Here is an 18,775-nt window from a genome sequence, read left to right as displayed (position 1 = left end):
AAATCAAAATCAAACTAAATTTGGTCGGTTTTAAAATTCAAAACCAAAACCAAACCAAACCGAAAAAGTATCGATTTTTTTAGTCGGTTTGGTTCGGTTCGATTTTTCGAGTTTTTATGAATATCCCTAGTTGGTCGTATTAAGATATTGACATTAGGTTATGCAAAATTTTATGCGTAATAGAATATAAAATAATAATGGGTGGATGTCCAAATTCTTTGAAAAAAGGTTCAAATTTATTACTCAACGTTTAACTATGATCTAAAGTCATACTAAGGTTGGACCTTTTTCGGGCGTCAAGGGTAAAAATGAGATTTTTGTTTCCGTAATAGCGGATCAATAATAGACTAGAAGTTTATCAGAGGACAATATTATATAATTTGAAGGCGAGATACTTTGTGCACCGGACTATCCTTATACCATAGAACCAAGTCCTTATACCATTAACTAAGTGCTCCTTGTTTCGTTGATAACCAGTAGAAGTTCCGTTTAAAGCATGTATATGAAAAATACTCCCTCCGTTAACTTTCACTTTTCCAGTATTCTAAAAATAGATTTTTACTTTTACTTGTCACTTTTAGCATATCAAGAGAAGACAATTTCTTTTTTTCTGTTATACCCACAACATTAATTATATTACTCATTTCAAATTATTTTCTCAAAACTATTAAAAATATGCATCAATTAATATGGGTATCATGGTAAATTATGCACTTTATTTATTATTTCTTAAGAGGCGTGAAAAGTCAAAACATGACAAGTAAAAGTGAACGGAGGGAGTACTAATAATAAACGAATGCTATGAGACAATGTATTTCAGATACAACCCTTGATGTAAAAACAAAACTAGCTTAAGTCATTACTACATAAGATAATAATGGACTACACAATTCTAATGCAAACTAGAAGAAAAAGGTAAAACAACAAAAGCAAGAAAATAATGAACAAGAAAAATCTTGTTTACAGGAGATCAGCAACAGTTGCAGGCAACTCCTCAATCACCACATTGTAAAATTTCTGAATATCAGACAGCATCTTTTCATCATCCCTTGTTACAAAATTGATGGCCACACCCTTTCTACCAAATCTTCCACTACGTCCGATACGATGCAGATAATTCTCAGGCTGAGTAGGAAGATCGTAATTCATGACAAGCGAGACTTGTTGAACATCAATTCCTCGCGCCAAAAGATCCGTGCTGATAAGAACACGAGAAGAACCAGAACGAAACTCGCGCATTATTATGTCCCTCGTGTTTTGGTCCATGTCACCGTGAGTGGCTGAGACGGTGTGATCTCTTTCGCTCATCTGCTCTGTCAACCGATCAACTTTGCGACGAGTATTCACAAAGATCACACTTTGTGTAATAGCTAATGATTCGTATAGATCGCAAAGTGTTTCAAGCTTATCTTTTTCCTCTCCCACGTTTACATAAAACTGCTTGATCCCTTCTAAAGTTAGCTCGTCGCGCTTCACAAGAATCCTCACAGGATTGTTCATGAATTTTCTTGTGATCTCAAGGGCCTCAGGGGGCATTGTAGCGGAGAAAATACCAACTTGAATCTTAGTAGGCAAGAGCTGGAAAATATCATAAATCTGGATACAAAAAAGGGGTATATATATTAGAGAATCACCGCAGAAAAAATTCATCTTAAGCTATCAGAGAATAATTTGGACTAATAAGACATCCTAAGAAATCCAGTGAATGTATATAAAATGGAAACCACCACACAAAAGCAAATATAAGAAGATAGTTCAACTCATATTTCAGAGTAGAGCATTAAAAGACCTCCAACGCAAAATGAAATAAAAAGTGAGAAAATCATGGATAAATTGAACACCAGTGCTAAGCTAAACTTAAAAACCAGTTCCCATATTACAAATCGTCGAACGCCAACTTTGAAATACACAAGTTCATGAATTAAGCATGCTGATTAGTACAAGTGCACCATGGACAAGAACACATTGTTTCTCATTAATTCATCCACCCCCTCTCCCCTCCCCTCCCCGAGGACAGTCGAGGATCGCTCTGCACAGTGTATCATATAATTAATCTCATTAAATGCAAACCTTTTACTAGTACAAAATAATAACTTATCAAATGATATTTACACAAACTTCAAGAAGATGCCAGCGTAACTAGCAGTTCAGGTTGTAATGAAACACACATATACAAATACAAAGCTGTAGCCGTGAGCATATAGACATCCTTGTGTGCAGTGGCGGAGTCAGAAATTTATATAAGGGGATTCAAAAGAAAATAATAGAATGCCACACCTAGGCCCTAGCTAGTATCGTTTTTTTTAAAGCTAACATACTCCCCGGCAGAGTACCTAGGTGGTTATCTTATTAAATCTTCAAAAATGCAGTTTGAGAGTCATACATAGCCTGATACATACATGCAAAATATATGAACTTGAGAAGTTAAAATAATGTAGCATCATTACCTAGCTAGTATTTGAACCTGAGACTCTTAAATCAATTTATGAATCCGGCCCCTACCCACTACACTAGAATATCTTGGGCAAATTGGCTATGCAAATAAGGCAAAAACGAATTCTTTAAGTTGTGTGTGCATAGATATATTGTACTAACATGTATATGGACAGACAGGACATGTGATGTCACAGATAACTCATGAAAAAAGAAAACAGACCTGATCTTTGAAGCCTCTTGATGTGTGGCTATAATTCCATAGTTTCGTACATTATTTGCCTTGCATTTTACATGCTTTAATGATAAATTACACTTTATTTGTGGATAATGGAGTCTATTTTATGTGTAGGTGAATTGGAGATGAAAGTAGAGCAAAAGGGATACTTAAACGTTGAAAGTGTGCTCGAGAACAGTGAAAAGGAGAGACCAGGCTTTAGCCTGGCGAGGCCAGCCTAAGGCCAGGCTGAACCAGGCTTTAGCGTGGCGAGGCCAGCCAAATTCCAGGCGTTAGGCTGGCGACGCCAGGCCAAACGCCAGGTCCAATCCGAGTTTTGAAGACTTAATTCGTTCCGGATTTGACTAGGACCCGGTCCACACGTTTAGGATTTCTTCTACACATATAAATAGACCTAAAACACCACTTGGAAGGGGTTTTTTATTAGCAGCAACGTTTTTGGGCAGCTAGAGGCAAGGAGAGCTGGTGGAATCACCTCTTGGGAGTTAGAATCATCTATTTCTACATCTTTTCATTTTTACTCTGTATTTTAGTTATGCAAAATATTTGAGATATTGTTACTATGAGTATGAGTAGCTAACTTCCTAATCTAGGGTTTTGATGGAACCTATTGAAGGATGATTTTCTTGTTACGTTAATATAGATTTGCCGTAGTATTTTTTCTATTTGTTCAACTATATTATTCTTGTGGTTGATTGAAGGGCCCTCAATTAGCTGTGCCTATTTAGTATGTATTACTCGGGAGAGAGTACATATTTAGGTAGTTGTTGAACAACATCACTCCTAAACGTATATGAGGGATCAATACGGAGGTTTAAAGGTGGGAGTAGGGATAACGAAACCTTGGTGCGATCCGAGTGAGCTGTACTTAATGCTAGCTAGCGTAATTCGGGAGAATATGCCTAGTAAATTGTGGTAATTACTCGGGAGAGAGTTACGACAGTTAGAGTGCTCATGGTCGATAGAGAAGACTTAGGCAAATTTATAGGAAACATAGCGGAAAGGATTCCGACAATTGGGGAAATCATAACTCTATACCTCCTTAGTCTTGTCTATAATTTCATCCATGTTAATTGATAGTTTTAGTGCTTTCTAGTATTTGTTAGTTAATTAGATAAAAATAAACATTATAATCTTTATAATTAGGAAATTACTTGAACTTGTATTTCTTTGCAATATTGAACAGCTATCGCTAAGCCTTAGTTCTCTGTGGGATTCGACTCCGGACTTGTAAACCAGATTATATTTGCAACGACCGCTTAGTCCTTTTTATAAGGCATAGTTGGGCGTGATCAAATTTTGGCGATGTTGCCGGGGAACTAACGGCATAGATGTAGGTGTACATATTGCTAGGTTGCAAGTTTGAACTTCTATTTTGTTTTCTTGTATTTGATTTTTTTAATTTTTGTTTTACTTGTTGATTTTAGTAACATGGCATCTTGGAATTATGACAGTTTTGATGTTGGTAATTCTACTTTTGATCCTCCTTATGCATATTGTGGAGGAAACCACCCATGGCAAAATTATCAAAATATTCCTGAGAGCGAGTTATGTGCACCAACTCAATCTTATGTGTGGAATGTGTGTGATATGTGTGGTGGTCAATATGATCACTTTCATGATTGTGCTTATATGTCTTATCCTCGCCCAACCCCTTACTTTGATGGTTCTACATTTTTATGTGAAGTGAATAAGAACAAAGAATCTTGGGAAGCTGACCTGAAGGAGATCAAAGATATGTTAAAGTTCCTCATGGAACAATATGATGAGAAATTACTGCAGATACAAAGGCAAGAGGCAACTATTCACAATTTGGAGGCTCAAGCTAATAAACTAATTGAACCTTGTAAAGTGCAACAAGCTTACATTGTGGATAATAGCCAAGAAGAGCACGAATGGGCTGCAGAAATTGCCATTATAATGGAGGAGTTGAGAGTAGAATTTGACCAAATCAACCAACTAGAATTTGATGATGCCGATATTGTAGAAGAGATACTAGAGTCAAGCAAGGACATTGAAGATACATATTTAGTTGACTCTAGTGTCATTAGTGTTGAGGATGTAGATAGTCCCAATGCTCATGTAGTTGAACGCATTGGTCCACACTCCAAGCATTTTTCCACATTGTGTTTGGATGATGATATAGAAATAGAGTCATTCGAGCTACTTGAGGAGTCAAGGAATGAGGAACAAGGCGCCTACATTCTGAAATGTTTCTTGCCAGAAAGTCGGGAATACACATCTCATCTAAAGGCCAAGAAGTGCAGAATACTACATTGTTTTATTGGGCCAGTCAGATTCATTCCACCACCCCAGGAGCATGATCATAGAGCAGAATCAAAACTTGGGGTCCAATTCATATGTTCAAAGTGGAGGCAGAAAGTGATTCGTGTCATGCCGCGACGTTAAATCAAACGCTTGTTGGGAGGAAACCCAGCTTTACTGCTTTATTTTATTTTTTATTTTTATTTTTTATTTTTGTAGTGTCGATTTTTGCTTTTCTAGAAGCATGGAAAGCAAAGCTATTAGAAGGATGCAACAGCAAACCAGATGGTTGGAACTAAGTGTGAGGTACCCGTACGAAGGACCAAGCCTGGGAGAAGTCTGAGTACCCATGAGTTGCTAGTGCTTCGGCCTTTAGCCTACCAGAGAATCTCTTTTACCCTCTTATTAGTTATGGCGTGCATTGGAGACAATGCACAATTTTAAGTGTGGGGTGAGGAGATTGTCTAGGTGACTTTCTATGCTATTTTAATTATGTTAGTTTAATTGAATTTTTTTTTTTTTAGAGAACAGAAATAGAAAAGATTGGACTTTTCCTGATGATGGATCTATTAGACAATTTTCTTGAGGGATTTAAGTCAAAAGGAAAAAGACAAAAAGATTTTCTTTTGTTAGGTAGTGTAGCAATCCCCCCTTGATTTTTCTTTGTACCACGGTTCTTTTCCAAGGGTTTTGTTTGAACCGGGTGTAGTTAGTTTTATTTGTTTTTAGGAATAGGAACCATTGTGCCATGAATTGAATTGAAGCAATATCGCTTAGCTTTGTTATGCCTTGAGAATAGTTAGTACTATGGTTGTGATACTTAGGCTCGGGTTTTGACTCTCCCATAAGTACCTTAAATCGTAGATTCTTAATTTTGCTTAACTGCTTTGACTGAAGCGTCGTGATGAAACCAATTCTGAGTGAGTTATGTGCCATGTCTGTGTGAGGTTTTGTATGTATTCTATGCATTGCATTTGATGTCTAGAACTTGCCCCGTGTGTTTGCAAAGCGAAATAGTAGTATTGTTCAGTCTAGGAAGTGATATAGGCGTTTTTTTGTTAAGCCAGATATATAAAGTTTACCCACCTAAATGTTATGTACCGTAGTTAACCCCGTTGAGCCTATAATCTTATTTCTTTGGTAACCACATTACAAGTCGTACCCCTTTGTTTTAATCAACCATATATTTGAACCTTTTCACTTCTCATGAGCACTTGAATTGTTATGAACTTTGTAAAAGTTAAAGTGTGGGGTGGTTGATTCGGCTTTGGCGTGGAACTAATGAAATAAGGAGAAAGGTGCATTGTTTTAAAAAAGTAAGAGCCACTTGAATTGAAAAAAGAAAGAAAAGAAAAATTAGTTGTATTGTTGTGAAAAATATTCCTTGATAGTGGTGACTCTTGATGTAATTGTGCATAAAGAAATATGGAGTTAATATATATTGAGGTGAAGGTGGAGTTATGGTTTGACATAAGTATGGGATGTGTGTTAAAGTATATGTATTAAAGTGCTTAAGGGAGGTGTAGTCACTCATATCCAAATATATCCTACCAGACCCGCAGCCTACATTACAACCAATGAAAGTCCTACTTGATCTTAGACTGAATGAACTCGATTAGTAGAGTATTACACTACGGGCAAGCCTATGGTACATCTTTTGTAGCATATGAATGTTATTTCCGAGAGCGAGTGAATTCTTCCTATATTGAGTTCCTACGGTCTTAAAATTCATTGTGTGTGGAACTAATCTCTTTGATTGGGTGAGGGCACATGATTCATAAAGAAAAGGTAATGTTGTTGACATCCATGTTAGAATAAGTAAGTGAATTGTGAATAAGGCATGGTATTTGTGAGTCGAATCTTGAGGCGAGGATGTCACACTTGTGTACTTAAACTATTTTAAAAATTATTAGTGTAATGAGTTAGGAGAATTGCTTAAAAATGTCGTATCTATAAGTGTAGTTTGATTGCTCGAGGACGAGCAATGTTTAAGTGTGTGGTATTGATGTGTGGCTATAATTTCATAGATTCGTACATTATGTACCTTGCATTTTACATGCTTTAATGATAAATTACACTTTATTTATGCATAATGAAGTCTATTTTATGTGTAGGTGAATTAGAGATGAAAGTAGAGCAAAAGGGATAATTAAACGTTGAAAGTGTGCTCGAGAACAGTGAAATAGCCTGGCGAGGCCAGCCTAAGGCCAGGCTGGACCAAGCTTTAGCCTGGCGAGGCCAGCCTAAGGCCAGGCTGAACCAGGCTTTAGCCTGGCGAGGCCAGCCAAATTCCAGGCGTTAGGCTGGCGACACCAGGCCTAACGCCAGGTCCAATCTGAGTTTTGAAGACTTAATTCGTTCCGGGTTTGACTAGGACCCGCCCCACACGTTTAGGATTTCTTCTACACATATAAATAGACCTAAAACACCACTTGGAAGGGGGGTTTTATTAGCAGCCACGTTTTTGGGCAGCTAGAGGCAAGGAGAGCTGGTGGAATCACCTCTTGGGAGTTAGAATCATCTATTTCTACATCTTTTCATCTTTACTCTGTATTTTAATTATGCAAAATATTTGGGATATTGTTACTATGAGTATGAGTAGCTAACTTCCTAATCTAGGGTTTTGATGGAACCTATTGAAGGATGATTTTCTTATTACGTTAATATAGATTTGCCGTAGTATTTTCTCTATTTGTTCAACTATATTATTCTTGTGGTTGATTGAAGGGCCCTTAATTAGCTGTGCCTATTTAGTATGTATTACTCGGGAGAGAGTACATATTTAGGTAGTTGTTGAACAACATCACTCATAAACGTATATGAGGGATCAATACGGAGGTTTAAAGGTGGGATTAGGGATAACGAAACCTTGGTGCGATCTGAGTGAGCTGTACTTAATGCCATCTAGCGTAATTCGGGTGAATATGCCTAGTAAATTGTGGTAATTACTCGGGAGAGAGTTACGACAGTTAGAGTGCTCATGGTCGATAGAGAAGACTTAGGCAAATTTATAGGAAACGTAGCGGAAAGGATTCCGACGATTGGGGAAATCATAACTCTAGACCTCCTTAGTCTTGTCTATAATTTCATCCATGTTAATTGATAGTTTTAGTACTTTCTAGTATTTGTTAGTTAATTAGATAAAAATAAACATTATAATCTTTATAATTAGGAAATTACTTGAACTTGTGTTTCTTTGCAATATTGAACAGCTGTAGCTAAGCCTTAGTTCTTTGTGGGATTCGACTCCGAATTTGTAAACCGGATTATATTTGCAACGACCGCTTAGTCCTTTTTATAAGGCATAGTTGGGCGTGATCACCTCTTGAAAGCATTTCATCAGCCTCATCCAATACAAACATCTTTATGTAATCAGGGCGGAGCGATTGTCTTCTCAACATGTCAAATACACGGCCAGGCGTCCCAACAACGACATGAACCCCGTTTGAAAGGACGAGTTGGTCCTAGCGGACACTGGTTCCTCCCACACAAGCATGTGCCTTCACACCAAGATAATCTCCGAGTGCTCGCATCACCTTCTCAATTTGTTGTGCAAGCTCGCGCGTAGGAGCCAAAACCAAAGGTTGACATTCCAGCAGTTCATAGTCAAGTTGGTTAAGAACTCCAGAACAAAAAGTAGCAGTCTTCCCTGTTCCAGACTGAGCCTGTTGTATCACATCAAGACCTTTGCAAAAGGGAACAATTCCTCTTTGCTGGATTGCAGAGGGTTTCTCAAAACCTATACATATCGAAATTAGTGGCAAGAGTCAGAAATTTTGAACAAGGGGATTCAAAAGGTTCAAACTTGCCGGATAGTTACTCTATGCAAAAAGGGTAATATATATAAACTATTGAATTCCCTTGACCAGTGGCAGAACCAGGAACAGATACAAAGGGATTCAAAATTACTAGACAATCACATCCGGAATTTGAATCTATGATATAATGAAGCTTTTGAAACCCCTTTTGTCACTTTACTAGAATTTTCCCCTCGTGTAAAGGGATTCAAAAATTTATATATAAAAAAAAAAATCGTTTTTGCCTATTTCAAATATCTGTTCATATATTAGGCATTACACTAATTTTGAATTTCGTTACTCAAATTCCTGGCTCCACCACTAACCGTACCTATAGAGTAACGTGTATACACATTAGTAAAGCACAACAATATATATAGTAGAAAAGATTTGCAGCCAACCATATGCATAAATTCCTCTCAGAAGATTCTCCTTCAATCCCATGTCATCAAAACTATCATAGACCTCATCGCACGACGTAAAGAACTCTTGCCCATCACCTGAAAGCCTGAAGTCACAAAACCAAGAAAATTTAATATCCGCGCTACGTATAGCCAAAACAAAAAATTCTAGTTTAATCTTGTTAAACAACTTCTAATATTATCATTAATTGTTATTATTTGCTATGATGACATGAGTTGATGTGCTTTTCTTGAACCGAGAATCCATCGGAAACAGAGACGGACCTATGTTATCAAGTGAAACCTATGTTATCAAGTGAAGGGTCACTGACACTAGAAAAGTTCGACAAAATTTCCATGAATACATGTATATATTTTAAAAAAATATTGATATATTAATAGTGGTACCCTATATACAACGTAATTTTTGGTTGAAAGCAAAAATACACCCCCAACCTTCAAATCCTGGGTCCGCCTATGATCGGAAACAACTTTTCTTTACGACGCAAGGATAAGATATGGGTACACACTACCCTCTCCAGACCCTACTTGTAAGAATATATATACAGGGTATATTGTTTGACATGAGTTGAGTTTAAACGAAAAAGTGAGAATTCAGATAGTCGACTGTAACTTATTTGGGATCGTGTTCTAAGAAAATCATAACTGAAAAGCAACAAAGTAATTATAGAGGCAATTATTCTTACAATTCAGTGATTTTTGCATCGAACTGACGAGCATCAAACTGTGACCCTTCTGTAACTGCACTTGGCATGAATGGAAAGCAAAGTTGTAACGATTTCTCAACAATATTATTATTCAACAATAAGATCTCAAATAATGAGAAAAATAACTATTTATAGAGAGGAGAGGCGGTTAAGTGGCCTGCGAAATCCTTACTATTAGGCGGCTAAAGGAAGGAAAGATTGGTGCCCAAGAAACACTAATTAAGATTTCCTTATTATCCTTCCAATATTAATTAGAATTTTATTTCCAACTGTGTAAAGTCGGTTTTATTTCTCGGTCCTAAAAGGAAACGTTCGTCCAAACACAAAACAACACAGGGGTCGTTTGGTTGGAAGACTAATAGCCCGTTTGGCAAGTATCTAAAATCAACTTATTTTGAGAAATGCTTTTCTCAAAAATACTTTTTAAAAAAGTATTTTTTGGTGAGAAGCAATTTGTGTTTGGCTAATTAATTTGAAAAATACTTTTGAGCAGTAATTAGTATTTGACCAAGCTTTTGAAAATTGCTTCTAAGTGTATTTTCTCAAAAGTGTTTCTCAGAAAAATGCTTTTGGAGAGAAGCTACTTTCTTCTGCTTCTCAAATACTGCTTCTGCTTCTCCTCAAAAACACTTTTTTTCCTTCCAAAAGCTTAGCCAAACATATCAATTTTTGGCCAGAAGTACTTTTGGCTAAAAAAAGCACTTTTGGCCCAAAAATAAACTTGGCCAAACATGCTATAATTATGCACAGATCATAATATAAGGATTAATAATACAAGAATTATACTTAAGGATTAATAATACAAGAATTACACAGTAAGGATCAGTAATGTAAGTGGTCAGACTAATATATATGGGCACGGAAACCTATTGTCTTTCCGCCAAATTAGGTAATTTATATATTCCAAGGGTTCATGGATTATACAAAGAAGAATTAACCCAAATAGTTACCCACCTAATTTCTTAAACAAAAAATAGCCGGCGGAATATATAATATAAATATAATTTATGTATAATAGTATATGTATAACTAATCTGGCCGGCTATTTGTATAACAATTCCTTACTTAATTTGACGGAGAGACTATGAATTCACGTGTACATGTATGAGGCTTTATGGCTCCGAACTTGTTTTCAAACTTTATATAATCCTCTTCATCAGCAAGTGAACCCTTTATATAATGCAAGAAAATATGCCTCCTATTTTTTCGAAGTTTCTTTCAAACTTTCCTTTTTCCATAAAAATGAGAAAGGCTTATTTAATAATATTTGGTTTTAAAAATCTAAAACCTGAAAAAGAAAAAATCAGAAATTTTATTCACATGTTTGAAAACAACGCCAATGTTGACCAATTTTCTAGAGAACTTAAAAGAAATCAAATACAAAAGATAGAGAGTGCTATTAGAAAAAAGAATCTTATAGGGATGTACCAAAAAAAAAAAATACTAATTACCAACAACTAGCCATTTTAATCATGTTACCAAGAATAAAAAAAATTATCAATGATATACAACATTCAAAAAACATAGGCAAAAAAGGATTTTTTTTTTCAGCGGGTATTATTACGATTCATTGAAAATACATAGACGAGGGTACAAAATTTGACAAACTTTGAAGATGAGTTAGACTAGTTTGGAGTCAAAATTCATTACCAATGATAAACAGTATAAAAAAGATTATGCAAAAAAAGATTTTTTTTAAATGGGTATGGTTGGAATTCGTTGAAAAATATATAGATGAGGCAATATACAAAATTTGAGCAAGATTGGAGGTGATTTGGACTGGTTTGGTATCAAAATTCGTAGTTAAAATTGAGTTTAAAAAATTCTTTTGCGACGGATATATCAAATATGTATCATGCATGTATCTCACACACAAGTATACATGGATATACATATGATACATATTTGATACACATATGATACATATATGATACATAAATGATACATAGTGTGATACACGTGATCTTATTCCATGTCCATCTTGTGTACTTCGAATTTGACTCAAATTTCAATTTAAACCGCCTAAAGTCTCCAACAAATCGACTCAAAATTGAGATTCACACTCATTAAGATGTACCCAATCTATTCCAACAACACTCACTCGAAATAAATTCCAATTTCGAAAACTCAACATTTTGAATTCAAGCTTAAGCAAGCTTCAATAGTTGTCCATGACGTTTTCAGTTTAATCCTTCACCCAATCCAACAAACTAATGTTTAATAGTGGTTTCTAAATCGAGTTAAGGTATTCATGAAATTTTGCAAGTTTTTGAAAATTTTTTGAAAATGAGTTTTTCAAAAATCAAAAAGTGATTTTGACCACTTTTTCATAATTTTCATAAAATTATTTTCCACTAACAAAATTGCAATATTTTTTCAAGTGAAATGCATGTCTAAACATAATTTCTAACTCCAAATACTATTTTTTTTTTTTTTTTTTTTTGTCCAAACGCCTACTAGATGTGTTACAAAATGATATTTGGGCTATTTTGATAGATAAATTATTTTGGACTAGTTGGTGAAAATTATTTATGGACTGACCTTCAAAAAAAGCTTCTCAACATTTTCAGAACGAAATAACTCCAGCAAATCAAATCTATCCACGTGTCATTTTTGAGAAATGACAATAACACATCAGCAAAAAGCTTCCCTCCTTCCTATCCATAACTTCGCTCTCTGTCCATCCAAAAAACCAGCAAAGACTCACAAAACTCCATTCTGATTTCAGCTTCAATTCTTGCTAATTTTTCATGCATTTTCAATTTTCAAAACCCCATTAAACCAAAAGAATGAATGAAAATCTCATATTTTGAAAAATCTCGAGAAAAGAAAAATAAAAACAGAGAAGTCAGATAAAGAATATATATTTACATTGAGATAATATATACTCAAAAATGGATTGTATTGGAGCTCGAAATTTTGCTACAATGGCGGTTTTTACGTGTCCGAGATTCAAATCATTAGGAAGAAGGAGAATTATGCCAAGAAAAAAGCAACCAATTTGGCCTATACATATGCAAGTGAAGTGTAGTGGAAATGAGAGTTGTGTAGTAGTTAAAGAAGATTTTGCCGATGAAGAGGATTATATAAAAGCTGGTGGTTCAGAACTTGTTTTTGTTCAAATGCAGCAGAATAAAGACATGGATCTGCAGTCTAAGCTTTCTGATAAGGTGATTTTCTTGATCCCATTTTTAATAAGTATAAAAGATATTTTACATTATCAGTGTAGTTTAATACAGTGACGGAAGCAGTATTTTCACCGAAAAGTTTCAAGAAATAGAAAAAGAATATATATACACACTGATAATGTAATTCTTCGCGAAATGGGTTCGGCTGAACCCCTCCCGCCCACCTAGCTCCGCCCCTAGTTTAAGATGTGATAGTAGGTAAACTCTTTACTAGGTTATAAATTAATGTTTATCATACATATTTGCATGTAATTAATTTATAAGTAACCTGATTGTGTAAGTATGCATTGACAAGGTAACAAATTTTACATTTTTAGTGGATTTTAAAATTGTTGTAGCACGTTACGTGTCTTATTTTCCAGGTCGCTAATTCCACTTATTATGGATGGTTACTATAGTTATCTCTTAGGCACGAGTTGATAGTATAGAGATTCTTTTAGCCTATCAGTGTTTATATAAGTTAAACTCTTTAAAAAGGGATTAACATATATACTGACTGTGTAAAAAATGTTTAGATCCTCTTGTTATTATTGTTTGTTGCTAATGCTTCCTTTCACCTTTCTTGAACCAATGATCTATCGAAAGTAGCCTCTCTACCTTCACCAGGTAGGGGTAAGGTCTGCGTACACACTTCCCTCCCTAGACCCTATTTGTGGGATTACACCGGGTTTGTTGTTGTAGTAAAAAATGTTTAGACTATTGTGTAGTTTAATAAGCTTATAGTGTAGGAATCTTTTTGTAGTTTTAGTCGGCGTTTGGACATAAGAATTGTAAAATTCCAAAATAGGGGGAAAATTTTTTCAAGCGAAAATGGTATTTGAAATTTAGAGTTGTATTTGGACATGAATATAATTTTGGGTTGTTTTTGAAGTTTTGTGAATGATTTGTGTGAAAATTTTGAAAAATAACTTTTTGGAGTTTTTCAAATTTTTGAAAATTTTCAAAATGCATCTTCGAGTGAAAATTGGAAATTTTATGAACAAACGCTCATTTCAAAAAAAAAGTGAAATGTTTTTGGAAAAAAGGAAAAATTTTCTTATGTCCAAACGGGCTCTTAATACTATTTAACCGGTTGTAATATGTTACTTACCTATATTACCATCTCCCACATAGTATTGAAAGCAATATGTAGTTAGCTTGGGAAAATATTTACAATGTTAGTGTAAATTCTGTAATATGGTAGCAACTACATTGCTTTGGTCTCTAATACTGTAGCAACTATTAGTTCTCATATCTAGCAACTATATTGCTTTGTTCATCATACTATCTCAGCTTGCAGTTGCGACAAATATCATCAGCTGGACAAACTATACTGGATTTGGTGGTCATAGGCTGTGGTCCTGCTGGTCTTGCTCTTGCTGCGGAGTCTGCTAAACTCGGATTGAACGTTGGGCTCGTTGGTCCTGATCTTCCTTTCACAAATAACTATGGTGTTTGGGAGGATGAGTTCAAAGGTCGTAATCTTTATTTGGCTTTTATCAAGAACTAGTTTGTCTCCCTATCCTTTCAAGAAACAGGACACTTTGTTTTACTTTCTTGAAACAATTAGCTAAAAAGCACATTGTATTTCCTTTTATCAAATGCTAGATTCATAGGACTTGTTACATTCACCCTTTTAGCAATTTGTCAACTTGAGATCCAAGAGATAGTTAATTTCACAGACATAAACTGATACTTGAAGTAATCACTTTACTTTAGTTATATGCATGAGCACCGGCAACAACAACAACATCGTGTAATCTCATAAGTGGGTTCTGGGGAAGGTAGTGAGTACGTAACCTTACTCCTACATTGTGCAGGTAAATAGACTGTTTCCGATAGATATATGCATGAGCACTGGATCTGTCATTATTGGTTTTGAGGTTTTTGATACTCAACTTGGTTTTTCACTGCAAAATTGATGTTTAGGATATGATATTCCAGGCTAAAATTACTCTCCAAACTTCATATGCTTAATACTTTCTTTTTTCAGATCTTGGGCTTCAAGCGTGCATTGAACATGTTTGGAGGGATACCATAGTATATCTTGACGATGCCGATCCAATTCTTATCGGTCGTGCTTATGGAAGAGTTAGTCGCCATTTACTGCACGAGGAGTTACTCAAAAGGTTAAATTCACTGAACTTGTTCCTTATGTAATACAAGTTGTTAATTTATTCTTTTCAATTGTTTCATCATTTTATTTTCCTTAAAAGTTGCAATTCACATTAATCTTCTTAGGTGTGTGGAGGCAGGTGTTTTATATCTTAACTCGAAAGTGGATAGGATCGTTGAGTCCACAAGTGGCCACAGTCTTGTAGAGTGCGAGGGCGACATTGTCATTCCTTGCAGGTATAGTTGGACCGCTACTTCAAATTGTCGCTGTTCACGTTAGAAACTTAACTGCATCCTTGTTCTGACGCTTCTAACTTATGATAACAGGTTTGTCACTGTTGCATCTGGTGCTGCCTCAGGGAAATTCTTGCAGTATGAGTTGGGAGGTCCTCGGGTTTCTGTTCAAACAGCTTATGGAGTGGAAGTTGAGGTAGAGAAAGATCATCAAACATAAGTAACTCTGAAGTTTTTTCATGTTATACACTCGAAGAACATTAAACTGTTATCTCTAGCTATCGTTTACGAGCTTATATGAACAAATTGTTGCATTATTCCTTTTTTTGGCTTATCCTTACACTGCTCGTCTCGGAGAATATGTATTCAATTTGACGATTCTGTTTCTATTGTAAACGTAGAATGGGACTTCCTATTCATCAGATAAAAGGAAACTACTATAATGTTATGCACATTCAAGAAACTGCTATCTGCATTTCCCAATTATCAGTTATGGCACCTAACTTGGCTAATTCTGCAATTATATGATCATTCTTCTTCTTTTTTCCCTATATATTAGGTCGATAACAATCCGTATGATCCAAGCCTGATGGTTTTCATGGATTATAGAGACTATGTCAGACACGACGCTCAATCTTTAGAAGCTAAATATCCAACATTTCTTTATGCCATGCCCATGACTAAAACAAGAGTCTTTTTCGAGGTTAGTTTTTGATATTATGCCTCACACTTTACGACTTGGCTATATGTGACAGATAAAAGTATCTATCTGTAGGAAACTTGTTTGGCTTCAAAAGATGCAATGCCATTTGATTTGTTAAAGAAAAAACTGATGTTACGATTGAACACACTGGGTGTAAGAATTAAGCAAATCTACGAGGAGGTAATCCACTCTGCCTTTAGTTACGTGCAATTTTTGCTAGAGAAAAAAGGGATGCCCAGTGTATTAAGCACCCGCTATGCGCGGGGTGTGGGGAAGGGCCAGATCACAAGGGTCTATTGCACGCAACCTTACCCTGCATTTCTGCAAGAGACTATTTCCACGGCTCGAACCCCGTGACTTCCTGGTCGCATGGCAACAACTTTACCAGTTATGCCAAGACTCCCCGTGAACACACTAGAGAATGACTGAAAAATGACGATAACAAAATTTTACGCAGGAATGGTCATACATACCAGTTGGTGGATCTTTACCAAATACCGAGCAAAAAACACTTGCATTTGGTGCTGCTGCTAGCATGGTTCATCCAGCTACAGGTAATAAGAGAAGAAAATACATTACTATTACTGTGTTCTTTAAATGCAATGCTTCTGAAACTTCCTCTACTGCATTAACAGGTTATTCAGTTGTCAGATCACTGTCCGAGGCACCAAAATGCGCCTCCGTACTTGCTAATATTTTACGACAAAATCATGTCAAGAACATGCTAACCAGTTCAAGTACCACAAGTATCTCAACTCAAGGTACTTGTTATCCAATTATACTAGTTTTTGACTGCATTTGTAGTGTCCTGACCTTTATAGACTCAGCAAGTTGCTCATATTTTCTTCAGCTTGGAACACCCTTTGGCCACAAGAACGAAAAAGGCAACGATCGTTTTTCCTATTTGGATTGGCACTCATATTGCAGTTGGATATTGAGGGGATTAGGTCATTTTTCCGCGCATTCTTCCGTGTGCCAAAATGGTATGGTTTGATCTTGCTCCATCACCCCGTTATCTTCGATGATGTAGCATCGTATTCCAAATCAATTTAACTTCTATACACTTACAATATAAATAATATTTATACTACAAGATGATCAAAAAACAAATAAGTACATGTAACTGTTTATAATAAGTGAAATTAATAATGCACAAAATAAGGCAGTTCAACATGATACAACAGGTTAAGAACATTAATACCAACAACAACAACAACAACTATGCCCTCAGTACCAAACAAGTTGGAGCGGCTATCAGGGGCGGAGCTAGAGTGCCCCGAGCAGGTTCTGCCGAACCCAATAGTTTTGGTTCGAACCCTCTATTTGTCTTAAAAAATTCATTGAATATATATAAATTATTAATTTACAACCTAATACCTTAAAACGAGTAGAATTCCGAACCCATAAACTTGAAATCTTGGCTCCGCCTCTGGCAGCTATATGAATCCTCAATGACCATATTCCCTATTTAAATTCTTCTCAAGTCAACATTATACGAAACAAAAATCAAAACGAAAAGTACGTACAAGTTTTCTATGTTTCCAACTGACATAAGAATCCCAAAAGCGTAAATTTCTTAAACTGTCAGTGTATATAAGTTAAGTCCTTCCCGAATACAAAAAGAAACTTCTAGTTTCAACAGTACTAATGAGGAGTGTACTTATTGCAGGATGTGGCAAGGATTTCTTGGCTCTAGTCTTTCATCAGCAGACCTCATGTTATTTGCCTTCTACATGTTTATTATTGCACCAAATGACATGAGAAAAGGCCTAATCAGACATTTGTTATCTGATCCAACTGGTGCAACCATGATAAGAACTTATCTTACATTTTAGAGTAGTTCCTTCTACATTAGTTCTTGAATCTGTTCTCTAGAACAGATGCCTCATCATTTCAGATTCATAATAGAATCCGCCGCCTCTCGAGGCTTTGTATATAACATCTTGACTAGGTTAATATGGTTAAATAAATTAGCCAATTTCATTTTGTATCTGCTTCTTTGTCCAGATGTAATGATTCATTGCACTCTATTAGCTTCAATAAATGGCTGTTAGAGAGAACACACTTCTATTTACTTAATTATGCCTTCAACACCCCCCTATGTGTGGGTTTGATCTTTTTGATGAGCCAAGTACGTGGAAATTGTTTCTGATATTGGTTGGCGGTGAGATTCGAACCCAGGACCTTTGCCTGCTCTGATACCATGTTGAAGTATGTGACCATATCATTTAAAAGCTTAAACTGTTAGCATATTTTTTTTTGCTTAATTATATATTTAACATGTATACGAGAAAGACGCGTTATAGACTTATAATGAAATAAATCAATCTTTGAGATAAGGCTCAAATGTTTGTGTTGGGGTAGGCTGTCTACATCACACCCTTCGGGATACAGCTCTTTCCCGGATCATGCATGAACGCGGGATGCTTTGTGCACTAGGATGCCCTTTTTGTCTTTTTCAGATGAGACGTTTCATATTATTATTATTTAATATAGAAGAGCTTTTGCCTATAACTATAACGTCCCTACTTTGACTAGTACCCAAACATATCTAGCAACTCGAGTACTTGTCTCACGATATAATCCAAAGACAGAGACAATCAAAAGAAAGTTTAAGCCCCCGTTTGGCTATAGATTTGGTAGGTGGTTATGAAAAACAATTGAAAACAATATTTGTTCATAGAATATGATCAG

At 35.7% G+C, this 18,775-nt stretch overlaps 1 protein-coding gene and 1 pseudogene across 1 annotated transcript; one reads left to right on the top strand and one right to left on the bottom strand.

The window, feature by feature from the left end:
* Positions 1-863: 863 nt before the first annotated feature.
* Positions 864-10,035, bottom strand: LOC107789688 (eukaryotic initiation factor 4A-9-like; annotated as a pseudogene).
* Positions 10,036-12,588: 2,553 nt separating this feature from the next.
* Positions 12,589-18,127, top strand: LOC107789691 (lycopene epsilon cyclase, chloroplastic; the record flags this gene model as incomplete). The annotated part of the gene is given in 12 exon segments (NM_001325477.1): positions 12,589-13,032; positions 14,330-14,504; positions 15,023-15,158; positions 15,271-15,381; positions 15,472-15,574; positions 15,938-16,081; positions 16,154-16,261; positions 16,539-16,635; positions 16,717-16,842; positions 16,932-17,064; positions 17,751-17,921; positions 17,979-18,127. Coding segments are annotated over 11 exon segments (1,575 nt in total). The 5' UTR covers positions 12,589-12,756.
* Between the last annotated feature and the right edge of the window lie 648 nt (positions 18,128-18,775).

This window comes from Nicotiana tabacum, chromosome 21 (genome assembly GCF_000715075.1).
Source record: "Nicotiana tabacum cultivar K326 chromosome 21, ASM71507v2, whole genome shotgun sequence".
NCBI classification, from domain to species: domain Eukaryota; kingdom Viridiplantae; phylum Streptophyta; class Magnoliopsida; order Solanales; family Solanaceae; genus Nicotiana; species Nicotiana tabacum.
The sequence above is the reverse complement of the archived record's forward strand: the minus strand, read 5'-3'. Positions and strand labels throughout refer to the sequence as shown.